At 48.0% G+C, this 23,184-nt stretch overlaps 7 protein-coding genes across 7 annotated transcripts; 5 read left to right on the forward strand and 2 right to left on the reverse strand.

Annotated features, from left to right (window-relative positions):
* Nucleotides 1–1,860: 1,860 nt before the first annotated feature.
* Nucleotides 1,861–2,505, forward strand: BDW43DRAFT_314838 (uncharacterized protein; the record flags this gene model as incomplete). Its single annotated transcript, XM_032047917.1, has 1 exon — nt 1,861–2,505. One exon carries the CDS (start codon nt 1,861–1,863, stop codon nt 2,503–2,505), a length of 645 nt encoding a protein of 214 aa, XP_031896477.1.
* A 4,688-nt stretch (nt 2,506–7,193) lies between these two features.
* BDW43DRAFT_303043 (uncharacterized protein) lies at nt 7,194–9,674 on the forward strand (the record flags this gene model as incomplete). The annotated part of the gene is made up of 9 exons (XM_032045359.1): nt 7,194–7,342; nt 8,198–8,291; nt 8,340–8,415; nt 8,461–8,514; nt 8,582–8,700; nt 8,765–8,889; nt 8,953–9,153; nt 9,216–9,382; nt 9,454–9,674. 9 exons carry the CDS (start codon nt 7,194–7,196, stop codon nt 9,672–9,674), a joined length of 1,206 nt encoding a protein of 401 aa, XP_031896478.1.
* Nucleotides 9,675–11,657: 1,983 nt separating this feature from the next.
* Nucleotides 11,658–11,996, forward strand: BDW43DRAFT_314840 (uncharacterized protein; the record flags this gene model as incomplete). Its single annotated transcript, XM_032047918.1, has 1 exon — nt 11,658–11,996. The coding sequence occupies one exon, from the start codon at nt 11,658–11,660 to the stop codon at nt 11,994–11,996; it is 339 nt and encodes a 112-aa protein (XP_031896479.1).
* Nucleotides 11,997–14,150: 2,154 nt separating this feature from the next.
* BDW43DRAFT_314841 (uncharacterized protein) lies at nt 14,151–14,504 on the forward strand (the record flags this gene model as incomplete). Its single annotated transcript, XM_032047919.1, has 1 exon — nt 14,151–14,504. The coding sequence occupies one exon, from the start codon at nt 14,151–14,153 to the stop codon at nt 14,502–14,504; it is 354 nt and encodes a 117-aa protein (XP_031896480.1).
* Nucleotides 14,505–15,760: 1,256 nt separating this feature from the next.
* Nucleotides 15,761–17,843, reverse strand: BDW43DRAFT_288041 (uncharacterized protein). Its single transcript, XM_032043231.1, has 6 exons — nt 17,570–17,843; nt 16,881–17,510; nt 16,697–16,772; nt 16,392–16,639; nt 16,024–16,331; nt 15,761–15,967 (listed from the first exon to the last, which is right to left on the reverse strand). Exons 1-6 carry the CDS (start codon nt 17,659–17,661, stop codon nt 15,927–15,929), a joined length of 1,395 nt encoding a protein of 464 aa, XP_031896481.1. The 5' UTR covers nt 17,662–17,843; the 3' UTR covers nt 15,761–15,926.
* Nucleotides 17,844–18,234: 391 nt separating this feature from the next.
* Nucleotides 18,235–19,519, forward strand: BDW43DRAFT_322112 (aromatic alcohol reductase). The gene is made up of 2 exons (XM_032049489.1): nt 18,235–18,354; nt 18,414–19,519. The coding sequence occupies exons 1-2, from the start codon at nt 18,322–18,324 to the stop codon at nt 19,296–19,298; spliced, it is 918 nt and encodes a 305-aa protein (XP_031896482.1). The 5' UTR covers nt 18,235–18,321; the 3' UTR covers nt 19,299–19,519.
* Nucleotides 19,520–19,655: 136 nt separating this feature from the next.
* On the reverse strand, nt 19,656–21,156 carry BDW43DRAFT_314844 (putative phosphatidylglycerol specific phospholipase C; the record flags this gene model as incomplete). Its single annotated transcript, XM_032047920.1, has 3 exons — nt 19,656–20,456; nt 20,509–20,917; nt 20,972–21,156. 3 exons carry the CDS (start codon nt 21,154–21,156, stop codon nt 19,656–19,658), a joined length of 1,395 nt encoding a protein of 464 aa, XP_031896483.1.
* Nucleotides 21,157–23,184: the final 2,028 nt, after the last annotated feature.

Below are 23,184 nucleotides of genomic sequence, written 5' to 3' on the forward strand. Positions count from 1 at the left end.
AGGACCGTGCAGCACCGCATATCCGTAATCGGCAATGATATACCAAGTCGCTCTGCAGGCAATCGAAATACCACTCACAATGAACTTAGAAGTATACTAAGTCCTGTCGCTGTAGTATAGATATATCGGTTTTGCGTGAACAGCCAATTGAACAATGGCCCTATAGTAAATATCCCGCCAAGTCTGTTGCAAACTGGAGCAAATCTATATTAATATATATTTGCAGGATACCCCGGTCTTCCGCCAGCAAAGAAATAAAACATAAGCACAACACAAACAAAGTAAATATGGCGGGAGTTGGAGACACAAGACCGATCATAGCCTCAAACGGGGCTATATGCTATCACTTGTGCAGGCCATTGTGAATTTTAGCGGAGAATACGCTCACTTGCCGACTTCCGATATGCAACAGAGAGATTTATATATCAAGGACAATGCCACCCTGATCCGGAAGACAGTACAATTCTTCTGCAGGGAAAGGGGAGTTTCTGAGGTTATTAGGGACTCGTATAGCGGGATGGTTCGCATGGCTGGAGACCGAGCGGCTGATATACCTAGCGGCGGTTGTACCTTTTCGTGAGAACAGTCTCGCAGATATGTGAGATATAGACTGTTTGCTCTTGCGCTTTACCGACAGGAAGATCCGAACTTGGCCAGCTACTCTATGTGCCAAATAGAATGGGAAATTCGTCTACTGCGGCTACCCGATCCAGCCGCCGTATTCTACCAGGATCTTCCCGATGTTGGAAGCAGCAGCTTTCTAGTCGAAAAGGCTTGTGGTACAGTTGGAGTCTGTACCGCTCAACCCAACCACCAGTGAGGCTTTTCGCAGCATTCCTGCTACATATCTCTCAAGCGAGGACGACAGGCCAACTCATAGGCGATGAGGGCGCATAAACATGTAAAGGCTACGTGTAGGCTATAGTCTTTTCTTGAGCATGCCTACGATACTAAAAGGTCAAACTTGTGGTACACGTTGTAAGCGAGTAACTTCGATTAGGGAGAGGTGAAGAAAATTTTCTTCCGACTATTTTTATGCTAGAAGCACTGAGCCGAAGATCTTTTTTCTTGGCCTTGGCGTGACTGCCCTCTATCCTACATTTTTCCTACGCAGTCCGATTTAAAACTGCTGTGTTCATGAGAATTAAACGATGAATTGTTATTACGGGGAACCATGAACGTGGGTCAAACTGTTTATTTTATTTTATTCTATTTATTTTTCTGAGGGTTTGTCTCTTCGTTGTAGTTTCATTAGTTGGCCGAGATCCTCTTCAAGTGACCATCGAGCGGCTAACGTGGAAAGACTAACACTCTGGCTATCTCTCCAAGAGGCTCTAGGGGTGCCAAATGGTTCCGACACAAAGGTAAGTGATCGGAGATTTTGACAGCGATCCACGTTAGAGATTGTCTTGGCAGTTCCTACCGCTGTTTTGTCGGTCTAGAATTATATTCTATGGCTTGAAAGCGTTGGGAGTCCCTTTTGTTCGCCGGTTTTGATTGATTATATCGGACATGACGTGTCGCCTTTCCCACCGTTGATACGCGGTGCTACCAATTTAGGGCAAAAATGTAGGTACAGTACCACCTCATTGGGTTGGGCGAGAGTATCTCTTCTGTTCTGGTTTTCTCTAATATAATTTATTTTTATTTTTTATTTCCCCCCCCTCCCCCCCTTCCCGCGGCAAAAGAAATATCGTCAATCTTTTAACCGTACCCGCTAGGGATGAAATATAGCTGCGGCTCCGGCGCCTTTGTAAATGTTAGACTAGGACTATTCTGTAGAGATAATAGTAACATATAAAAAGCTCAACTAAGTCCCTGTAGCCTTTAAAAGACTAAAACTTCCATTCAATTCCCACCATGGATTATTCAATCCTGGAGGTTTTCACCGCCGAAGTTATTTATCCCCCGGCCAGCAACAATCAACCTGCAACCAACGACACCTCTGAATCGGGAGAAGGAGACCATACATTTGGAATGAACGACGGCCTGTTAGACATTATACGAAGAACATATTCTCTTCACTATCGATCGCGGACCGGCGGAGTGAACAATTCGACCACAATTACGGAAGCCGTGGCAATATGGCAAGACCTAGATAACTGGCAACCACCGAAAACCCTCCCTGAAGAGCAATATCAAGACCTATACGATTCCTACACATCGGCACTCTTTACCTGGCTCTATCTCATTCTCCATCCCGACAGTATGCGCGATGACAAGGTCCAGGCCATGGTGGAACGAGGAGTGGCATCGATGGCGGGGATTACTATCCTGGAGCTTTCACCTTTTCTTCTGGTCCCTCTATTTATTCACGGGCTTGCCAGTGTTCAAGAGAAACATCGGGACTTTATCAGTAATTTGTTCGACCAGATTGAGGACACCATCTGCGAAGATGCCGAGGTCTATCGCACGATTGTTGAACGCAGTTGGGATAACCAGGACCGGGGAATGTGCAGAAGCTGGGAGTGGATTCAATGTGGGGACAAAGGCGCCGTGGGGTGACAGTCCTCGAAACTCAACGACGGCACTCGCTTTAGGTATCCCTTTCTCTAAGCTTGGAGAAGTGGCCGCAAGCATATACCGTGCAAGGTTGACGGAGGACGCCGGCAGATATTGAGGCCAAAGAAAAAAGACAAAAAAGAACTATAAAGGACAAGGAGTATTGAAACAAAGCATGCGCGTATTTGTCATATACAAACATAATACTGTGATAGTGTGACTGTCCACCCACGCCGTAAATCTGCATAGAAAACGCTTCCCTTGCAAGAACCGACCCGTCGTAGTAAACGGCCACTGCCAAGTAATACCCGGATGACTAGCAGTAGTTGGCTAAAGTTACACTCGCTAAGGTCGTACGGTGATTATGGTAGTCTATGTTGATTAGACTACGACGGCTCATATTGGACAACATCAGTCTTGGCAGCACAGGGGTGTTCATATTAGAGACCCAATGGTATTCTCGAGATGGTGCAACCTAGTTCTTTGGTCTTACTTACAGTTGTCAAGCACTGCTGTCAAGAGAATGGAGATGAATCTGTTCGACGAGTTGCGCATAGCATGGGGAGGACATCAATCATCAGCAGAGCAGTGTAGCAAGACAGCTGTCTTGACACCTCCTTACACAGTTCATGGAACAAAGAGCCATCCCATGGCTACTAAGGAGACGGCCCACCATATAATTTGCCATGAGAAGTCCCCTTGGTTCTGTGCCACTCTACCTTTGTTAAGCAGCGACAGAAATGGGTTCAGAATTGTGACACAAGCCCTCTTCCCCTTGTCGATCACCGATACCAAGTTGGGCCGAGATTGATTCTCAAAGGTAGCAGCGAACTGGTTCTCAGCTGAATGTGACAGCTGACAGCACATCCAGCTCCAGCCGCTGTTGTTCGGTCATACTCAATTCTGCAGGAGGGCACGTTCCTTCGTAGCTTAAGATGGCCAGAGTCATTGATACATCAGGCCACGTAGAAGGTCCCATGCCCCGGATCATAGACACTAAGGAGAGACCCACGCCATCGACTCACTAGACTATCGGGAGGGATCTGTGCTTCGTCAAGATGGATCCGGACACTGACAATACTGTGCTTTCAAAATTGTTCAGCGCGCTTTCCGCGACAAGTCTCCCGTATAGTGTAAGCCTTTTGGCGCAGTGCATGGGCATGTCTTTCCGATAGTTTTCCAACGGAGGTGGTTCGGTGGAGACAATGATGGTGGTCTGAGACGCTAATATGGGCTGGCATCTCGATTGGCAATCGCCCAACCCCAATAGGTCACAACCACTCATTATTTCCGGTGGAGTGTGCAGGTAGCCCGACATGACGGGTTCATTCTATGATGATTAGTCCTAGTTCTCTCTTCTAGTTGTGCTATAAGAGGCGGTTAACGCGTATCGTGGGTGATATGTGGGCCAGCTGGATCCACTACTTTAGCCCAACCCATCCAAGGTTCTGGAACGTACTTTTGTCCCCCTAGATCGCCATGAGCAATTTTCTATGACCCCTTAGTTTAGCCCTTTCGTAGTTCGGCGCTACTAGGAGCCGGTGCCACGGTTTCATGTCACGCCTGGCAGACAACCTTGCGATACAGTTCAGTAGGCCACGAACTTTGCCATATGCTCCGGGAACTTGAGACGGCCTTGTTGTCATTCGAACTGCACTAAAGTTTCTCAGATGAATAACCCGTGCAGTATGCGTGTCATGCGTGATTTATGGAACACCTACAGATGCATGGCATTGACGGGATATCCTGCAGGCCAAGCTAACTTCTTCCTGTGCCTCCGAGTCCTAAACCTGAGCAATCATATTTCTTGACGCGGACATTTCCCTTTCGCATGAGTAGTCATGGTCTAATTACAGCTACTTGACGTTCCATCACGACCCTATAATCCAGTATGGTCACACCAATTCGATGACCCATCACACATACAATCCTCCTATACGAAACTTATGCAAGGCTAATCTCTTTGCTCGGTCTCGTGATAGAGGTCCTCAGCAAGCTCATTCACCAGTCGGCCAACTATCATTCATCCCTCAGGTTTCCTAGTCATAATAGCGAGAAGGCCACAGAACCTTTGCGCACGAACCCTCTCTAGATGATCACTTATTATATCTTGAGATGCCGATAGTAGCCTTCCGCCAATATGTTTACTTACAAGTTAGCCACAAGCCACCATGTCGACTCAATCGCCTCAGTGGCCTCAAAGTAACTCCTGTTAGCCCTGCTATCAAAGAAGAAAATTAAACTTGTGTGGAACAGGTACGGTGAGGAGTGTACCGGTTTCAGGATCACCTATAATGCGGTGACTGGGCAACGTCTGTAGCTCGGTGGGTAGTATGTGGTTTGACTGGGTTCAAGTATATCTATCTAGGTCGACCAATGACCTACAAGGCGAGACAGGATAAGTGTGTAACTGTTCCAACTCTCGCGCATGCATGCGCCCTAATACGATATGGTCTGGAATGGTTTGGCTTTCTACACCATCATATTGTCGCGGTCAGCCAATCTGGCGAGGAGATCACCCGAAGGCATGCCATATGTCTCCTAACCCCCTAGCGCAAAGTTGGAGAACAAACAAGATATTGCATATTCCCAGCTCATGACCACTTAGCACACTTTGGCTTTGACATTGAGCCTGTAGACAAGGATGCTGCTTTACTTCTGTGACCACTGGGCCCAGTCAATCCTATAATGAGAACGTGACTATATCCCAAGGCGTCTTCGCGCAAACTAGTAACAAAGTGTTAAAAGAAATTTTCGGCAAGCAGTGCTACCCCACACGTCTCCGGAATGGGGATGAATCTTGGGCATTATTCCAGCCCTCGCTACAACCAAAAGCCCTCCAGGCATGCCGGCCCAGTACAGGTACAGCAGAAACCAATAGTACCCTAGTCATTTCTACAAGAAAGCCTCCTCCCTTTGTGTGTCCCTTTTCCTATCTTATTCCCTCTTGGGCTATAGTCTTCGTAAGTATGTTGACTTTGTAGCGCATATTCCTCGAAAAAGGTACCATGTGTACGACCCACCCATCTAACGCTGAGCCTACTAGACAGGGTAACAGATAATCCTCGACTATAATATCTGTTCAATTCAGCATCCACTCGGGCAAGGTGTAACTAGTACGAGATGCTGTCCAGACACCATCCCAGTGCTCAACTATGACCAATAATAACCACCCTGGTGAGGAACACTAGCCTGCCACTAGCCTGCCACTATCCGTGTAGCTAAGACTGAGCCTTACGGATTCGTGATACCGGTTGTCATACAAACCTCACTGGCCCTAGTGACTGAAGCACAGACCACCGAGAAGAAAGTTGTAGTAGTGCAGACACCGTTTGTTGTCCAAAGGTATCGGGCTTATGACCAGTAGCATGGACTCATGAGTGCTCTGACTACATGTCTAATGCAAGTAGACTAATACGATCTTACACCACGGGTATTCATCTACTTTGTTTGGGTTTCCTTCCTACCCTTGTCGCCTTTTGTTCAAGCCTACAGGCTGGTGGAACTATCCGGCTAGTGGCCCAATGAGTGCATCGCTGACGGGAAATCTTCCATTTATCAATGTATGGTTCATTCTTTATTGTTCGAGGCTTGATTTTGGTCTTGATTTATCCGATACAAGGTAGAGATTGAGGGCCTAATGCCGCGTTACATAGTCATTCCAAGTTGTAACCGCAGCATGGTATACACAAACGTAGTACCCTTACTTCCTAGAAAGCTGAATGCCTTGAAAAAGCTACACGTGAATCTCGATGCTTTGTGTGCACATACACTCCAAACAGAGGAGTCAAGCAGGACCCACGGTGCTGTATGGCTTCTTGAAAGAAATAAAACGAGGAGCTTATTGCATCCTCAAGTACCTTAATATGTTCTTCCAGTGCTACCACGCGGCCACCTTGTTCTGTACTATATAGAGTGTGAGCTTTAGCTTGGGAAGTCTATTTCCTTACGTGTTAGATGTTGGCTCTAGGATCTCAGTAGCAACCCGACGACTCGGTTTTGAAGTAACAAATGTACATTTCAAGAGACTCGATTAGCATTTAACTTGCGTTAGAGCTATAGAGTCCGCAGTTCGTTGCGGGAAGTGGCTTTACCTCACACATGGCATTCCATCCAGACCAGTACATCTAACCCTGTGAGATATCGAGAATCTATTGAGCGGTCCCCATCTTTGGACTCTGGGTCAGTTTCACTTTAGCTTCCTGTATCATGTACAAGGGTCTAGTGACCTGGAAAACGTCTTGTCAGGAACAAATAACACCTAGAAGAATGTAAATGTGGGCCTAGCTCAGGGTAACAGATGATGAGGATATGCTTTCGAGAAAAAGTTATCTAACGCTAGAGAGAGCTCTTGGTCGAGTGAGACACTTGCTGAGATCAGAATCATGAATCGATCCCCAGAGGGATTTATCCCTCGCCCGTCGTTAGCATAAATCTGTGCCACTTGACTAAACTCCTTAAAGTACCTGTGCGCCTCCAATGGCGTACCGAGGAGACTAGATCCAAGCTTGGAGTAGCCAATTCCCTCGATTATCAATGGCCCAAACGCACTGATGTCTCCCTAGATATATAATGAACCCTATTTTAACCAAGAATACAGGTGAGGATAGATCGCATACGTTAGGAATGTTGTTAGCAATGACAAAGAGTATTAAGATCCATATCCATACTTGAGGATCTACTAGAGCCTCATGGATTTGGTAGATCTTGAACTCTTTATTAGCAAGACCCGTCTGATTTTCGGCCACTCGTTTGATGGCGACATTCTTCTCTGCGGAGGAAAGCCACTTCGCACTGTAGGACTCAGGGCAGCGAAGAGGAAGAAGGGGGCTGTCCGCCAGTAGAAATCTACCTCCGAGATATGAGATAGAATGTATGCCTGTCAGAAAACAGTTGAAGTACGGAATTGGCCACATTAAAAGTGACATTCCAATTTACAAGTTAAGCAATGTGATCATTTTTGTTGCGTCCCTCGTACGTCAATATCAATTAGCTAATGACCTAGTCTGACTCCTGTAGTTCCCCGTTCCTATCTTTGGCTCAGTCACGGTTGCCTGGCCACAATCCCCACAACCACTTGAGCAATCCCGTACATTGAGAACCAGATCCCAGTGCGAAGCGGTTTCTCGTTTCTATTGGCATTAGCACCCCTGCATATCTATCTCTAAATTCGATCTCACCTCTTGTAGAACATGGTCAACTGTAGCATCACTCTTCTCTGACATCTCAACACCGGTCTGCATAGTCTGGTATATTATGTCTCTATCGATGCTCCTGAAAAAAAAGGACTTGAATGAGACTCCCAGATCGATCCAGTGTAGGACATTGATAATGCATGTGGGAGATAAGTCTATGGCAAGGGGATCCTCCTTGCTAAATACACCATCGATTCATTACGATTTGGCCTAGGCGATGATAAGCAAAAGCATATCGTCTGCCTCCCCCACTGGCCCGCATTACCGACTAGTTAGACTGAATGACACTTAGTTGAAGCTAAAGAGATAAGAAGAGGAGATAGAAGTCGCATTCATCGACCGGACCGATCCCTCCGATGCCATCGGCTATCAAGACAGTTATTCAAGGAACACAAGGGGATATATAATGGGCGAGGAATGAACGTTTTCTTATTCTTATACTTTCTCTGTCTTTGTAAGCTACATAACACGGTTTTTGCTTTCATAGATCAATAAAGTAGTAAAGGCACCACTGGCCTTCCAAAGCATGCTATCAAACTAGTTTCCGATGCCATTGACTCGTCATCATCTGAGCTACGTCGGCTGAATTTGGAAGTAAGATTGATCCATTGCTTCTCTATAACAAACTACTGACAGTTATAGATCTGGAACAATTCCGAAGTGAGATTCAAGGAAGAGAAAGCCTGCAAATTGCTTGCGGAACGGGTTAGCAGTCAAGGTTAGACGGTGAAAACTGGGGTATGCGGCTCCACGGCATTTGAAGCACGCTTTTTGGTCGCAGCCTGTGAGAGAACGGTCTGCTACAATGCGGAATATGGTCAGACTTCTACCACATACGGGACATGATAGCTTGCTCACGATAGGGGGGGGGGGCATCTTCGCAGACGCTCTTCCTGAACTTGGCCATGCATCCGGCCACAATCTCATCACAACATCAACCCTCGCCTTAGCCGTCGGTGTCTCTGCCGCAATGAAAGCATTGAATATCCCGGGAACGTTGACTGTAATGACCCGCTGAAGAGACCGGTGGAGGTAAATACATCATGGCAAACCATAGTGCGTGGAAGGACTGCAGCGTTGTCCTCATGACGCACGGAATGCCGGACTTTTCCACCGCGAGGGCCGTCACGAAAGCATCATGGAAATTCAGGGCCAAGTTTTACGGAAAGACTGCACATACTACACCTACGCCGTAAAATGGAATGAATGCCTGCGACGCGATTGTGCTGGCATATGACGGACTAGGGCCCCTTAGTCAACAAATTCAGAAGACGGAGAGCATCCAGTCTGTCATACTGGACGCTGGGAAGGCCCCCAATATTATTCCAGACTACGCTGAAGGTAGTTTTTCTCTGTGTGCAATTGACTCGCCTGAGTTGGAGCGTCTCCGAATCCGTGTCATACCGATTTACGAAGGGGCTGCAGCTGCTCCAGGGTGTACTGTGGAATTATTTTGGTCCGTGAATAAGCGCTCGGTGCAAAGGCTGTATAGCTTAGAAGGCGCTAATGGTTCTTCAGGGACGCCTTGTACGAAGACGTTGTAACCAATATGTCCCTGGCGAACCGATATACACAGTATATGATCAACGATCTAGGCCTCACGCCGGCTGATATTCCCTCCCCATCCGACTCATCCCCCAAGGTGAATAAGAATGGTAGCTCGTACGTCACAACTTACCGTAATGGTGGGCCCATCTGAGATCTACTAATGTTGCTAATTCCAGTGATTTTGGGAACTGCTCCTATATTCAGCCAGGGATCCAGGCCCCGTTCAGCATTAACGCCACTGATATGCACCACACCCCCTGCTTCCAACAGGCCGGCCTTGGAACGGATTATGCACATATGGAGTCCTTTCGCGCCGGAAAAACGAATGCTCTCGTTGGCCTCGATGTGCTGCTGGATGACGCATTCTACCGACAAGTTCAACAGGAATGGGTCAGCGACATGAAGCAACGTGGCCGTCTTGTTGAGTAGAGATGGCCTCATCATATTTCAACACAATCAGTTTGGCGCAGAACCGATTTCTCAAACACGCTAAAGGTTGAAATCTTTGAAGTCATGTGAAATACTAAGCTCTGCTTGTAGATTAAAATTTCTCTTCAGATCTTAGCGATAGTATAATAAACTCGCACTGTATACTCATTCAGAGCCAAAACAACTATAGTGGGGGCCAACAACGTATGTCCTTCAACAACCGTGATTTATTTTATTAGTATCATTGGATGTAGTATCCTCATAGTTTACTTAAGCTTGGTGGTTCGATATTGTATTTTCTTTTTCTTTTTTTCTTTTTTGTTCTGTTGCTTCTTTGATCCTCTACTCATCGCTAGCTTGGGGTTAACTAGGTTGACTTACGGAGGTTTCCGCCAATAACTTGAGAAAAAGAAAGAAGGAAAGAAAGAAAAAATCTTCTTGTGAGGAGAATGACGGAAGGCAGAGAGAATATCGCCGGAGACATTCGCTCCTACGATATAACCGTCCTTGTCGGATCAAATGCACGAATATGCATGGGTGGGGTTTGCCAGCACATCATCCATTGTGGCTCATTCCACCTCGAGCTGAAACGTACAGAAGGTGATTAATCCACTCATCGCAGCCTCTCGACGCACTACCAGGCGCACGGACTCCCCGGTCATATGTACGACGACCCCTTTACAGGACCTGGAGGGAATCTCGAATGCTACTCGGAAAAGATCCCCGGCCCTTTGAGTCCGTGCTTGCGGAGACCCGGTCAGCCACGGTTTAATTTATGGGACTCGTTATTCATCCTAAAAGAGCGGGGTTGTTCGAAACCTTACCCTCTACGAAAGATACATCGTTCGATTTTCGAATGATCGTAGAGTCAATTGCTTCTTCTGTCGGTAAACCGATATCCTACCCAGTAGAGTAAGAAAGTCTCAACACAGCTCATAGATCATCTCTGTATAGTATAGTTTGCTCCTTAACGGTAGATGACTATCTACTATCCTTCTCTGGGGGTCAACGCTGATCCGATCTTGAACCCACTCTCTTATGGTGACCCGGTGGGGGACGGGCTGACACATCCCTTGGTGTAGTGAGCCAGCCACTGCTTGACAAATAGTCGACCGCAGAAGAAAGAATGATGCTTTGGGTTGAGGGACGTGGAGGTATTACACCCTTTGACCCCCTCAGGTTGAAGCATGGATACTTTGTAGCCACCAAGGATCTGTATAATACCCCTCGTCAATTGCATCAACATGCCCAAATTCTTGCTTTTGATTGTGAAATTCATCATAACACATTCTGCGCTACATTCGTTACTATAGAGTGAAAACCAATTCTCCCTACCCTAGATGACCAACTACAAGAGATGAAGAATACGGAGGCAAAACCCCAACAGCTGGGAAAGCAGTCAACTCTGCCATGGATCAAGACAATCTGCTGAAAAAGAGATCTTGGTTTGTCAATACCTCATGTCTCCAAGGCCACCTCCGCGGAATTAAGGCGATATCGACGTGCATCTGTGGTATTCCTTACTGGCAGGCAGGCAAAAATCAGGCATTTCGATGTGATACCTTGTGCATGAAACCCTCTACCCCAGTCTCTGATCAGGCTATTTTCATTCGCTCGTACCAAGTGACGTGTAGAGTACTTTTTGCATTACCTCGACAGTTGCATTTTGCAACATGGGCAATCAATGCGCTCATCAAGCCAGGCAACTCTCGCCGTGCATCCCTTCTTGTAGGTCGACAGGTTGTCTTATTGTTCTGATTGAAATTATCTGGACTGAGCCGGGGAGTCAGCTATAAATATGTGGACAGTTTCCCACAGTTATCTTGGAATACAGCACCCAGAAAGACAAGTGAAAACAATCCATCCAAACTCTTTTCCCTCTGATATACCAGCAAACGTCAATTCTCTCCAAAGTGAGACATCCCTGAACATAACCATTCTCTAAGTTCTCTATCTGGTCCTCTTCTGATTTGTTTGACCTAGATGCCAACCGCGACAGGTACAATTAATGGTGCCTTCAACAACTTCGATGGCCATTGGAATGTCGAAGGCTACGACGCTGAGTTTCGTGGTAATTTGAGCCAAAGCGTTGAAAGATGGACTTCGCTCGTCGCTACGCTCGAATACGACAGCATGGAAGACCTTGCTGGCACCTATGTGCTCGACATTGCGGGATTGCCATCATATGTCGGTATCACTGATACTAGCCTCACATTCAAAAACCAGGCCGGCAAGACCATCAAGATCACTGGTAATCTCGTGAATCCAATCTCTCAGAGAACCACCGTCACCGGTCAAGGAGCCTGGATCTTGAAGATGTAGTTAAGAGACCCTTTGGTCCTGGGAAATCTAGTTCAATACGCGAGTGAGGTTAGGTGGATGAAGATGACTGAGGTTGAGGAAGATGGGGTATTTTAGTTCTAGACTTGCTGGTCCGATTGTATGGTCTCACCTGGAACGCCGAGTGTCTATACCTACGTAGCTAGCTATTATTCTCTTCAAGCTCCAATAAATCTCTACGAATTGAGGATGCCAGGCGTTATTAGACGGGGGTAGCATATCGAGGCTACTAGACATACTAGGGATTTCTGGAGTAAAGCTTCCAGGCTATTTGGAGGCTCACTATTTACCCCCAGATCCTTGTAAAAGAAAGAAAAATACTTTCTTTCTCTACTTGAGCCGTGGGTTGTCAAATGCAAGTCGGCCTCATTTCCTATATGTACCCCTCTTACCCCATTCTCGCTACCCCCACTAGCACTTACAAAAATGCAGAACCCTTCCTCCAAGTGCGTCCCTGCTGATGGATGGCGGATAGAGATTTCCTGGCGTTGGACATCGATAAACCATCATTGAGAAACACCGCCTAATTGTCATCCTGCTTTCAACTCCCGATCTTCTTTACTCCCAGATCAACCCCAACCGACGAGGAGACTAAGAGCACCCTCTCTATACTATACTGAGATATTTTCCACCCTGCATCACGGTAAGGACCTCTTCTTGTCACATTTGTTGTCAAGTTGTGTGTTTTCACCTAAGCCCACTTTCTAACCCCCCAATTAGATGAGGGGACTAGGTGTAGGAGAAGGCAATCTCAACGGAAGCGGGCCCAGCTTTGGGGGTACTTTCAAGGCCCAAGGCTGGGACATCTCAGTGGCTGGGACAATAGAACCCCCAATCCCATTTATTGTGCTCAAGGCAGCCTTAACCTATGGGAATCTAGAGGACTTGACGGGAACCACTGAGATCTCAGCCGCGACGATTGGGCCTGCGACTATCACCCTCACCTTTCTCTCTAGGAAGGGGGGTCCTATTAATATTACTGGGGTTTTGGCCACACCCATTCCCGAGCCAGTCCCTCTTAAGGGCAACGCAACATGGTCTTTACATTGATAGATCCATCCCTTTTTTTACTTTTGTCTACCACCTGGTCTTCTAAATGCATCTATAAGAGAGATATACTAGGGGAGGATGTCATGTGTTGGGGGATTGACTACTACTGCTACCTGTCTTTAGAACGATATTTTTCAGGCTTTGTAACTAGGCAAGGGCTGACCAAGAACGGTTGGTAGATATTGCTTCCAAGGCAGTGAGGTGTGATAATGGAGTCTACATAAATTCTGAACAGAATTAATGTACTTATCATTTATTTGTCCCATATCCTAAATGGATGATACCCTCACCAATGATTATCTAGTCCTTCTAGGCGATCGTGTTTTATGTCCATGCTTTTCAAAACGCCTACTACTCATGATTACCAATAATCATTCGATAAAGTACTCTGTACATAGTTACGGTTCACTTTGGATCATCTGGGGAAGAGGTGATTGAGCCAATGGGCTCATCCCGTTAGTCCATTTTGTGTCGGATTCTGAAGAGGAGACGTGTGGGCTGTTGGGTGCACAGTCCGCGTTACCTTGCAGATACTGTGGATACTGTGATAGACCTTTATTCCAGTATGGCAAGGTGCGAGAAGATCGTGGGGGAACTGTCAGAACCACTGTGGCAAGGTAATCACCCATTACCTCTTCTCCAATCCAGGATCATAGTGGGAAATGGCCATTCAAGAGACACTGGGGATGGAACTTAGCTGTTACTTCTCTGAACGTGTAAAAATGGCGCATTCTCAGGTGTGAAGTCTCCTGCATGACCGACATGTGTGATGCTCTAATATTCCTGCGGGGTATGTGTCATTGCCTTACCAATTGGCTCAATATGGCAACTCTGGCCATGTACCCCTCCTAGCCTCTCTCCTTTGTGGGATTCATAATCTCTGGATAAACAGACCTCTCTTCCCCAGCTAATTTTTGCTTGGAAAGACAAGAAACCAAAATAGCAAATCCAACAAGTCAACAAGTCCCAATCCATACCTTGAGCTCTCCTTCCTCTCTATCAAGGTAAGACCGGCCGACAATATTCATGAGTTCTTCGTCATTCTCCATCCCCAGTCGATGTACCTCTTTTCTAATATTTGAATAGATGGCCGCACAAGGAAGCCTCAGCGGATTCGGCACAAATTTTGAAGGTACGTTTTACGGCATCAAAATCGTGCTTGCCGGTTCATTCAGCCAATCAGTGGAGAGATACTCCGCACCAAGTGTGAACCTCACCTACGAGAAATTGGAGAATCTCCCATGTACTTACGACATTGCCACTGAAGGCCCGCCATCTTATGTTGGCCCAGCCGACTTGAGTATCAAATTTGTCAATGTCCAAGGGCAGACTGCTTCAATCACTGGCCCTATCTTGTATCCTATCAGTCAGAGGACGACAGTCATGGGCTCTGCCCGCTTCGACATTGCGAGGGAAGCTGCTGTTGACTCACGAGCATGAGGACCGACGGGGAGAGGGTTGAGGATGGAAATGATTCAAAAGATTCTGGAGGATACCATACCGAGCTCCCGAGGGTGGTATAGCTCTGGAAGCATGTACCTAGCCCTCTTTCTAAACTTCTCATAGTGTATAGATGGATCTAGGGTCCGTATGCCCGGGTAGTATCTGTAGCAATGCACGAAAGACCCACTTAGTGTAGCCGTAGGTATGTGCGATGTTGGGTATCGAGGATCTGATACTCAGACTAGGGAACATTTCACTTCCGGCGTGTATGCCCACACTCTACTGTGCTGCGAGCGAAAGTAATTGACATTCAGAAAGAGCGCTGCTTATCAATACCCCTCCGAACCCCTTCTTTCTCTTTGATGATTCTGTCACATTTCCATTGCTCGCAATAGAGAAGGAGCAGATTGAGTAGGATTGCTCAGAGGCAGTCACATCCTACATAACGTCGGCCACTTCAACTATCAAGGGTATGCATCCTGATCTGCTCTTCTTCCTCTAAATACCTCATCTTGACTCTTACATAGACACAAAATAGCGGAAGTATACTCACCGATAGAGATCAATTCAATACCCCGGTCACTGTAAAACCCCCGCTTCAGCCCTTGTTTGTTCCACTTAGACCAGGAGGACATATTCTGATATCTAGAATAGATGAGCCAGTCAGGAGTAGGCAATGGAGAGGTAGGGGGGACTGATGGGGACTGGGAGGGTGAATTTACTACTAGGGGCTGGTATGGCTTTTGGGTTAACGGCACATACTCAACACCGATTCCCTTTACCGTACCCAAAACCATATTGCAATATACGAAGCTGACAGCCTGACGGGCACATTGGACATGGCCAAGGGCGTGACTATGGGCCCGGCTACTATCATGATACCATTTATCACTAGGGAAGACCACCGTGGCAATTCTAGGTTCGCTTGTTCCGCCCTTCCTGGTCCTGATCCTGTCCCTATCAAAGGCAAAAGAACCTGGACGATGACTTGATATAAATCTCTCGTCCTGTGGGCTCTCATATGAAGGTACTTACGCGGAATGGTTTCGGGATTGAATAGTATCTGCTGCATAATCAGCCCATTTTGTATCTAGACTTATAAATTGAGACTTTTCTATGATCTCAAATCTCCCGGATTGAACTTGCCCACTTACTATCCATACTCTCTCCCTACTACTTATATTTGACAAGAGAGCTCACCTGCTCGAAGGCTGGCATTATCACAGTCCCAACGAAATACATGGAAGGCCAGGTCAAATGCAATATAAATTATTTCATCATGTTATAAAGATGCTGCAGGTATACTACAAAACTGTAAATGGGACATATATTACCTCAATTCACGCAACGTAGTCGTCTTCGTACGTCGTGTATCCTGCTTTCGTAGTGTGTCCAGATTAAAGCGTAGATGCAACTGTTCTACACCTCTATCTGCTTCTCCAGATCTTCAAGGTACCGCTCTGCCATCCAGTTAGTCGGAGTTCAAGCTATTCACCGTAACATGCAAGAGACTTACTCCCAGCCAACCATCGCGTGCTCATACATCGGAGCAGGATTTTCAGAGCGCCAACAGCCTTCCTGCAGTCAAACCGAGGACTGCCCCTCAGTACACCCAGTAACACCTGAGCCGCCTTGTATACAGAATGGACGGCAAAGACGGGAACAGCCTCCAGGTCAACGAGGGTACGTTGGGCGACGAGGGTCTCGCATCCATCCACCAGCTCCTGAATCACATCCCCCAAAAGGGCAAATGAGGCGGTGACACAGGACGTGCTCGGCGGGTCCTTGAGAGTATAGCCAAATTCTAAAATGGTCATCAAGGCGCTAGGCCCAGCCTCTTGTTAGCTTCTGTATGACACCTGAAGTGAACAAAATTCAGAGTACCTGCGACATAGAGCCTCTGGGCCGTACCACAGGCTATGCGGGACGGTACAATCATCGTGTACGGTTCCTCTGAATGAGCCTAGCGTCTTTAGGATCTGGATAGCTTCGGCGTTGAAGAACTCCATTTGCTGGACTGGGTCATGTACGTGTGAAAGCACTTGCTCTAATAAACGAGAGGCTTGGGCTAGTTTCTTGAACTGATACACCGGTTGAAATGGCGTTGCCGAGAGTTCATGGATTTCACAGTCCTATTTTCAACATTAGTCCGCTGAAAATAGAGCAGACTCTCCGATCACGTCACTTACGTTGTTACCGCCGACTGTTTCCGATAAAAGGCCTTTGGGAATGCTCGGCGCTTTGTTACTCTCCAAGGAGACATATCTACAACCGACAAGTCAGTGGCTAAAGGTATAATGCAGTAACAAATCAAGAGAGGCCATGGTACTCAAACTGTGAGACAATAAGTAGCGGAAGGGAGGGTAGACCAACCGGTCGGTTATCACAATGCCACGCCACGTACATCGGGCCTCGTCCGCTCTTTCTTGTGTCTTGAATATCTCTATCAATTGGCTCTGCGAAACCACATTCGCCCCGAGTGCCACTGCGGCCCGCACATTGGCGCCCATTGAGATGTACGCCGCGGGGTACATACCATGACCCACTTCGAAGATAGTAAGCAGGAGTCGACACTGCAGCATATCCAATGAATTGGTACCGACAGCCTCTAGTGACGCCACGAAGCCCTTAACTAGTATGTAAAGAGAGTGCATGTGGAGCGGTATTTCACCATCGATGGGGTTGACGCCAAGAAGAAACATGCAGAGCGTGAGCAAGCTCGCACCTGGGCTAGCATGGGCATGAACTTGAGACAGACGCTTATAGTATAGGTTTTCGGCTACAACAGGGAACCAAGAATGAATAGTCCGAAAGAATGTAGCCGCAGCCTCTCGAATCCTATTCTCATCGCCAATGATAGTCAAGACTTGTGTCCTGATCGTGTGTGAGAGGTTGGCCGATGTGAGCTGACCCAAGTCAGGCACGGGTAGTGAGATAGATACGAAATCCTCTGTGGCCTCTCCCATTCCGTGTGGTTCCGTATAACAGCAGACGCGGTTCAATCTCATATGGTGTTCCCATTAGTAGATTGGTAAGCGGACGTGTTGTGAGGGTAGACTCACCTCTTGCACAAAGAGCATACCGGAAGCAGTTTGTCGCATTTCCGCTTGTGTTGCCTGCAGCGCAGACAGACCCGATTTGCATAGCTACTCATTGCGTGGCGTAGACCCTTGGATGTCGGTGCGGATGCAAGTGCGGGTGGATGGGCTTCGGTTCGGGTGGGCTAAATTCCGGATTACGGTGTGTATGTGACTTCGATATTGATCATCCGGCCCAAGAGGCTTCAAATTTTCGTCCCACTTGGATATATTAATAATCTCGAGAACCTTGATGTCTTTTGTCGTCTTGTCTTTCATATCTTCAATGCCGGATGAGAGAACTTATCCATGGCGCTAAACTGCTTCCGGTATGGGTGGGGTCTTACCTGATTGGCTTTATTCCCTTTTCAGGCTTAGCGGTCCGCACCTGCATCCGCATCTTTACTAAGTAGGGTTATGGACCAGATGAGATAGATGATCTAGAGCAGATTCGCTATTCTATGATCAGATCAGTTCGGAACAAAGGACCATTCCGTTAGAATGGACAGAATCTTCCAGTCCAGGATAGTGTAAGCAACAGTAAGTCTATATTTCCTCCGTAGGTACCCTGAAGTGCCCAGTATATAAACCCTTCCAGTTGCCCTCAGTAACCAAGTTCTCAAATCTCAAAACCAGACATCCTTGGTTCTCCTAAATTCTGCTTTCTTAAAGCCTCCCAGCCCATCCTATACTATCTTCAGTGACCTCAACTTGACCATTTGTCAACTGTTTTCACAATGGCAGCGATTCGCAACGTTGCAATTGCCGGTGTAGGCAACCAACCTCCAATATACATTTCCCATCTAGTCAATATCTAACATAAACCAAGGCCTCCGGCAGCCTCGGCACCCCAGTGCTCAACGCACTCCTCGAGTCCAACAAGTTCAACATCACCGTGCTGACCAGACACACGTCCAAAGCCTCATTCCCCGCCTCAGTCCGGGTCATCCAAGTCGACTACGACTCCGTCGCAGAACTCACGACCGCCCTAACCGGCCAAGACGCCGTAGTCTCAACCGTAACCACGGCGGCGGTGAAAACCCAAAACCCACTCATTTCCGCCGCCGTCGCAGCAGGTGTAAAGCGCTTCATCCCCTCCGAGTTCAGCTGCAACGTCGACAACCCCAAGGCCTCCACACTCCCCGTCTACCAATCACGGCTGGCCATCCACAAGGCCCTCCAACAAAAGGCCGCCCAAAACCCGAACTTCACATACACTTTAATCCGCCACGGCCCCTTCCTCGACTGGGGCCTGGCCCTGGGCTTCCTTTTCGACTTCCGGTCCGAAACACCGGCCTTCTACGACGGCGGCGATCGCCCCTTCAGCACCACTACCCTAGCGACGATTGGAAAGGCGGTGGTGGGTGTTCTGACGCATCTCGAGGAGACGAAGAATCGGCCCGTCTTCGTGCACGACTTGGTTACCACGCAACGGAAGATCTTTGCGATCTTTCAGAGGTTGGTGCCCGGGAAGAAGTGGGAGCCGGTGAACGTTAGCACGGCGGAGTTGGAGGCTAGGTCCCGGCCGGAGTGGGAAAGGGGGAATGAGGATATGGGGGTTATGGTGGGATTTCTGGTTCGGGCGATCTTTGCGGAAGGGTACGGTGGAGAACTGGAGAATGTGGATAATGAGCTTTTGGGGTTGGGAATGAGGACGGAGGCTGATCTGGAGGAGCTGGTGAAGGGCGTTGTTATAGGTGAGGGTTTAAAATGAGGTTGGTTTCGTAGAGTAGATTTTCGCGCGCCAGTTTGATGTTCTGAATGTCCTATGCTCTTGCGAGTTTGTTGAGTTAGGTAGGATTACAGTATACTCTGACGCTCTTTATTCCATGTTCTACTTTTCCTATTTTGCAACAATTCATGCTAGTGTTCAATTTTGCTTATTATGAATATCCAGTAGAAGGCCCAGCTATCTTATCGTCATCCATATACACATATATAACTAACAACCTCTCCGGTGAACACTACATACGAACAAGGTTGACCATAATCCATATCATCTACTCATTTAGCCCGTCACCGGAAATTCTATTATTATTTTTTCTCATCCGTCACCATCACATGTCCCAAGTCAGACGGAAAAGGTGTGAGGAGTGCGCAGGGCGATGGGAGTATCCTCACGCAAAGTCTTGCCAATCAAGTGATCAAAAGACGGAGAATGGGCGACACGAGGGGTGAAGTCCTCGATATCCCAGAGATAACCCAGGGTCTTGAGGACGGATGTGGCACTGTAGGGAGCGGGCTTGCCGGTGACGGGGTCCGTTCCGTATTGCTCGATGTAACCCTTCTTGGTGTAGGGCGAGATAATCCATGTCGGCATCCGACCACCCAGACGATCGAAGTGGAGAGTATAGTTCTGGCCATTCTTCGCCTTCTCGGTGTAGGTCAAGTTATCCGGACGTACGGCAAGTGGTGGAGGAACGTGGTCGTAGAATCCACCGGTCTCATCATAGGTGATGAAGAGGAGGGTCTTGTCCCAGTGGGGTCCCTGGCGGATGGCATCGTAAATCTGCTTCACGAAGACCTCGCCATAAGACACGTTGCCCGTGGGATGCATGGAGTTGGTGTTGGTGCCGCAGCAGGAGGGGTTGATGTAAGAAAACTGGGGCAGGACACCCAAATAGGCATCTTGGAAGAAGTTTTCGACGGGCACCACGTTCGATCTGGAGGTCTGGTTGACGTAGGTGAAGAAGAGAGAATCCGGGTTGAACTCTCCGTTGGTGCCGTCGTAGTTGAGCCACGACACGTTCTTCTGGTTGGCCGCCTCGAAGATGGACTTTGCCGGGATGGCATAGTCCAGGAAGTCATTGTCGTTCTTGCCATGTCCCGCGGCGGTCCCTGCCAAAGCGCACAAGCGGTTGGGGTTTGTAGGCTGTCGGGTAGGTTAGCCAGAGGCCAGGGTATAGAGGAGCCATGTCACCTACTCCGGGAACACACGAGAACCAGCTGTTGAATGTGGTGAACTCATCAACAATGTTAACAAGGGTGGGGATCTCCTCCTCGGTGTAGTATCCCATCACCTGAGTTGTCGCCACCTCTGGATCCAGCTTCGGGTAGTCATTGAGCTGCGCGTTGAGAAAGCCGGACTGGTCGGCGACGACTTTGCCACGGGCAATCGCAGCATTGTTTGGAGTATAAGTTCCATAGAACTCCAAGTTGTTGCCGGTCACGGAGTGGTCCGGGTCGTTGAGCACCGAATCATAGTCCTTCGCCCGAGTGCAATACTTCCCCGAGGATGGATCACTTGCATTCTTCAGGTTGCAGAACGGTCCATTGTTGATAGGGTTATCGAGTCCGGAGCGACGGACGCCTCCTAGGATATTGTCAAATGACCTGGATCATGTTAGCAACAGTGGAAGATTGAGGACGTTCCAAGGGCACACAAACCTGTTCTCGAGGATAACCCAGACAAGGTGCTCGACCTTGTCCTTGAGGTTCTCAATGGACTCCTTGGAACCAGGTTGGTACCCGAAAGGAGCCTCTCGTACACTAGTATACTCTGACTGCACAGGACTAGCAAGAGCCGGAGAGGCCACTAGGCCAAGAATGCTAAGCAGGGCCGTAGACTTCATTTTGACCTCACAGGTAACAGTCGTGAGCTTGAGCAATGCTGCTTGCTGGACAAGTCGAGGCCAGTTCGGAGCAGGCAAGGTTTTTATGTCCTACAGAGTACACTATCACATCATACCATCGCATCCCCCACGTGCATCATGCGTCGGGTTGAAGCGCATGTTGGTCAACGAACGAGTGGACTCGGCCTCGTCCCGACAGGCAATGGCCTATCGCCATCCATCTTTGCGCATCGTTGTTTCGCGGCAGACCCCGGAGCCGGGATGACAGCCCGGTAGACAAAGAGAAGGATATGGAGTTCGAGACAGCATGAGTGGGGATACCATTTGACCGTCTAGGTCCCGGAGAGAGCGTGATGGGAGTTGCGAACTGGATTGGACAAGCAATGGCTAAGCTACTGGGGTGGATATCGCACTAAACCAAGACATGGAGCCTTTCTAGCTAAGGCGAGGAACGTAATGCTTAGTATCTCAGTCCATTTCCCTTGATTTCCGACAACTCAAAGCTCTCTGCCTCTCTCTCTGTGTGTAATGGGTTATCTCTATGTAATGTGGTTCCCTAGTGTACCTAAACTCCATGGTGCTGACAGTTCACCAACAGGTTCGAGAACAAAGTCGGAGTGTGTATTATTCTCACAAAATTCCAGCCGAATAAAATTATACCAGTGTTGCCTTATGGGCCTGCATGCGACTCGTTATAGGGAATTCATAATCATCCAGGAACCGCAACCAGTGACGTTCAAGAACCCCAACACGGGCCATGGAGAACAATCTTCGCCAGGCTCCACCCGCCCCACAGCCTCTAGAGACAAGCAATAGTAGAAGAATTCAAGTAGAACTAAGGGAACAAATAACAGATAATCGGGAAGACGGCTGTCCACACATATTGGTCGGATTTGGAACGTCTCTCCCGTCCCATATCCCGAGTCCCAACTTAGGGCTCCACGTCTGAACATGGAATAATCCACCTGTGGAGAGGGAAAAGAGCAAACCGATCATTATCTCGCTTCGAAATCCTCGCTCGAACAACCAGGCACGGGCTCCCACTGGCCTCTCTAATTCGTCTGGCGAACTGTGTTCGATGGATCATGGTGGAAGGAGTCAAGTCTTCCTTCTTTCTTCTCCGACAAGGGAGTATCGCCCTCCAAAAGCCGGAGACCGATCAGAGTCCGCGGAAGAGTCACAGAGGTAACGTATCAGGACTCCATACTCAGTAGTGATAGCAACGCAGCCTTGTCACCGGTCAGGTTCCATCAATTTGACAGCTATGGGGCAGCGATATCTCCAACTACCCAATCACAACATCAGTCTACACGGTATTCGTTTCCTAGAGGATACTACTATCATGCGCTAGTGGCACTATTGGATGATCCTGTGTACTTTCCTTAGCGGGGAGGAATATTTCTGGATAAGACTTCTCTACAAGTACTAACCGATCCTGCAGGTCGTCTGCACAATCCCATCTGCTATCTCCATTTATGCATGCGACCAAACCTCACCCTCCCCAGATATTGCCCGTCGGAAAAGGGGAAAGGAGACGAGTACGTGAGAGAGGTCAGATCAAAAAGATGAAAAAAGAGAGCGGGGGCTGACACCCCTGAAGATTCATTGAAGCGTAAGATAGGTCATATTCATTAATCCTGTTCGACTTTTTCTATCACGTCATCGGTGATCGCTCAAAGCCATCATGAGTCTATTATCATCGCACTATATACAATCACCCTCTCCATATGCGTTAATACATGAAAGATTTTTTTCCAATTATGACACCCACAATTCCCAATGGGAGGAGGGTGTGGAGTACTATACAAGCGGGACACCATCTCCCCATCAGCGGCGGCTGACGCAGCACATAATACCCGACTTGGCCAGGAAGTACATCGATCCGAGGAATCGGAAGAACGACAGGCCTGCCGTACCCCACAGGATCACTCGGAAGTACCAGGAAGTTCGCGTCGTCGACGTATTCTATGCAAACACAAGTTAGAATCAATCGAAATCACTAGAGGCAGAGAAGGGGGAGGGGGGGGG

The sequence above is a fragment of the Aspergillus alliaceus genome (genome assembly GCF_009176365.1).
Source record: "Aspergillus alliaceus strain CBS 536.65 unplaced genomic scaffold BDW43scaffold_51, whole genome shotgun sequence".
Lineage (NCBI taxonomy): Eukaryota > Fungi > Ascomycota > Eurotiomycetes > Eurotiales > Aspergillaceae > Aspergillus > Aspergillus alliaceus.

Bases quoted from the DNA above. Each gene is read 5' to 3' on its own strand.
- BDW43DRAFT_288041 (XM_032043231.1), bottom strand. From the start codon at position 17,661: ATGAGTAGCTATGCAAATCGGGTCTGTCTGCGCTGCAGGCAACACAAG. The intron at 16,332-16,391 runs GTACTCTGAATT...GGCTGGGCCTAG, and splicing joins CCAGAGGCTCTATGTCGCAG to CGCCTTGATGACCATTTTAG. The intron at 15,968-16,023 runs GTAAGTCTCTTG...ACTGGATGGCAG, and splicing joins CACGCGATGGTTGGCTGGGA to AGCGGTACCTTGAAGATCTG.
- BDW43DRAFT_322112 (XM_032049489.1), top strand. From the start codon at position 18,322: ATGGCAGCGATTCGCAACGTTGCAATTGCCGGT. The intron at 18,355-18,413 runs GTAGGCAACCAA...ACATAAACCAAG, and splicing joins GCAACGTTGCAATTGCCGGT to GCCTCCGGCAGCCTCGGCAC.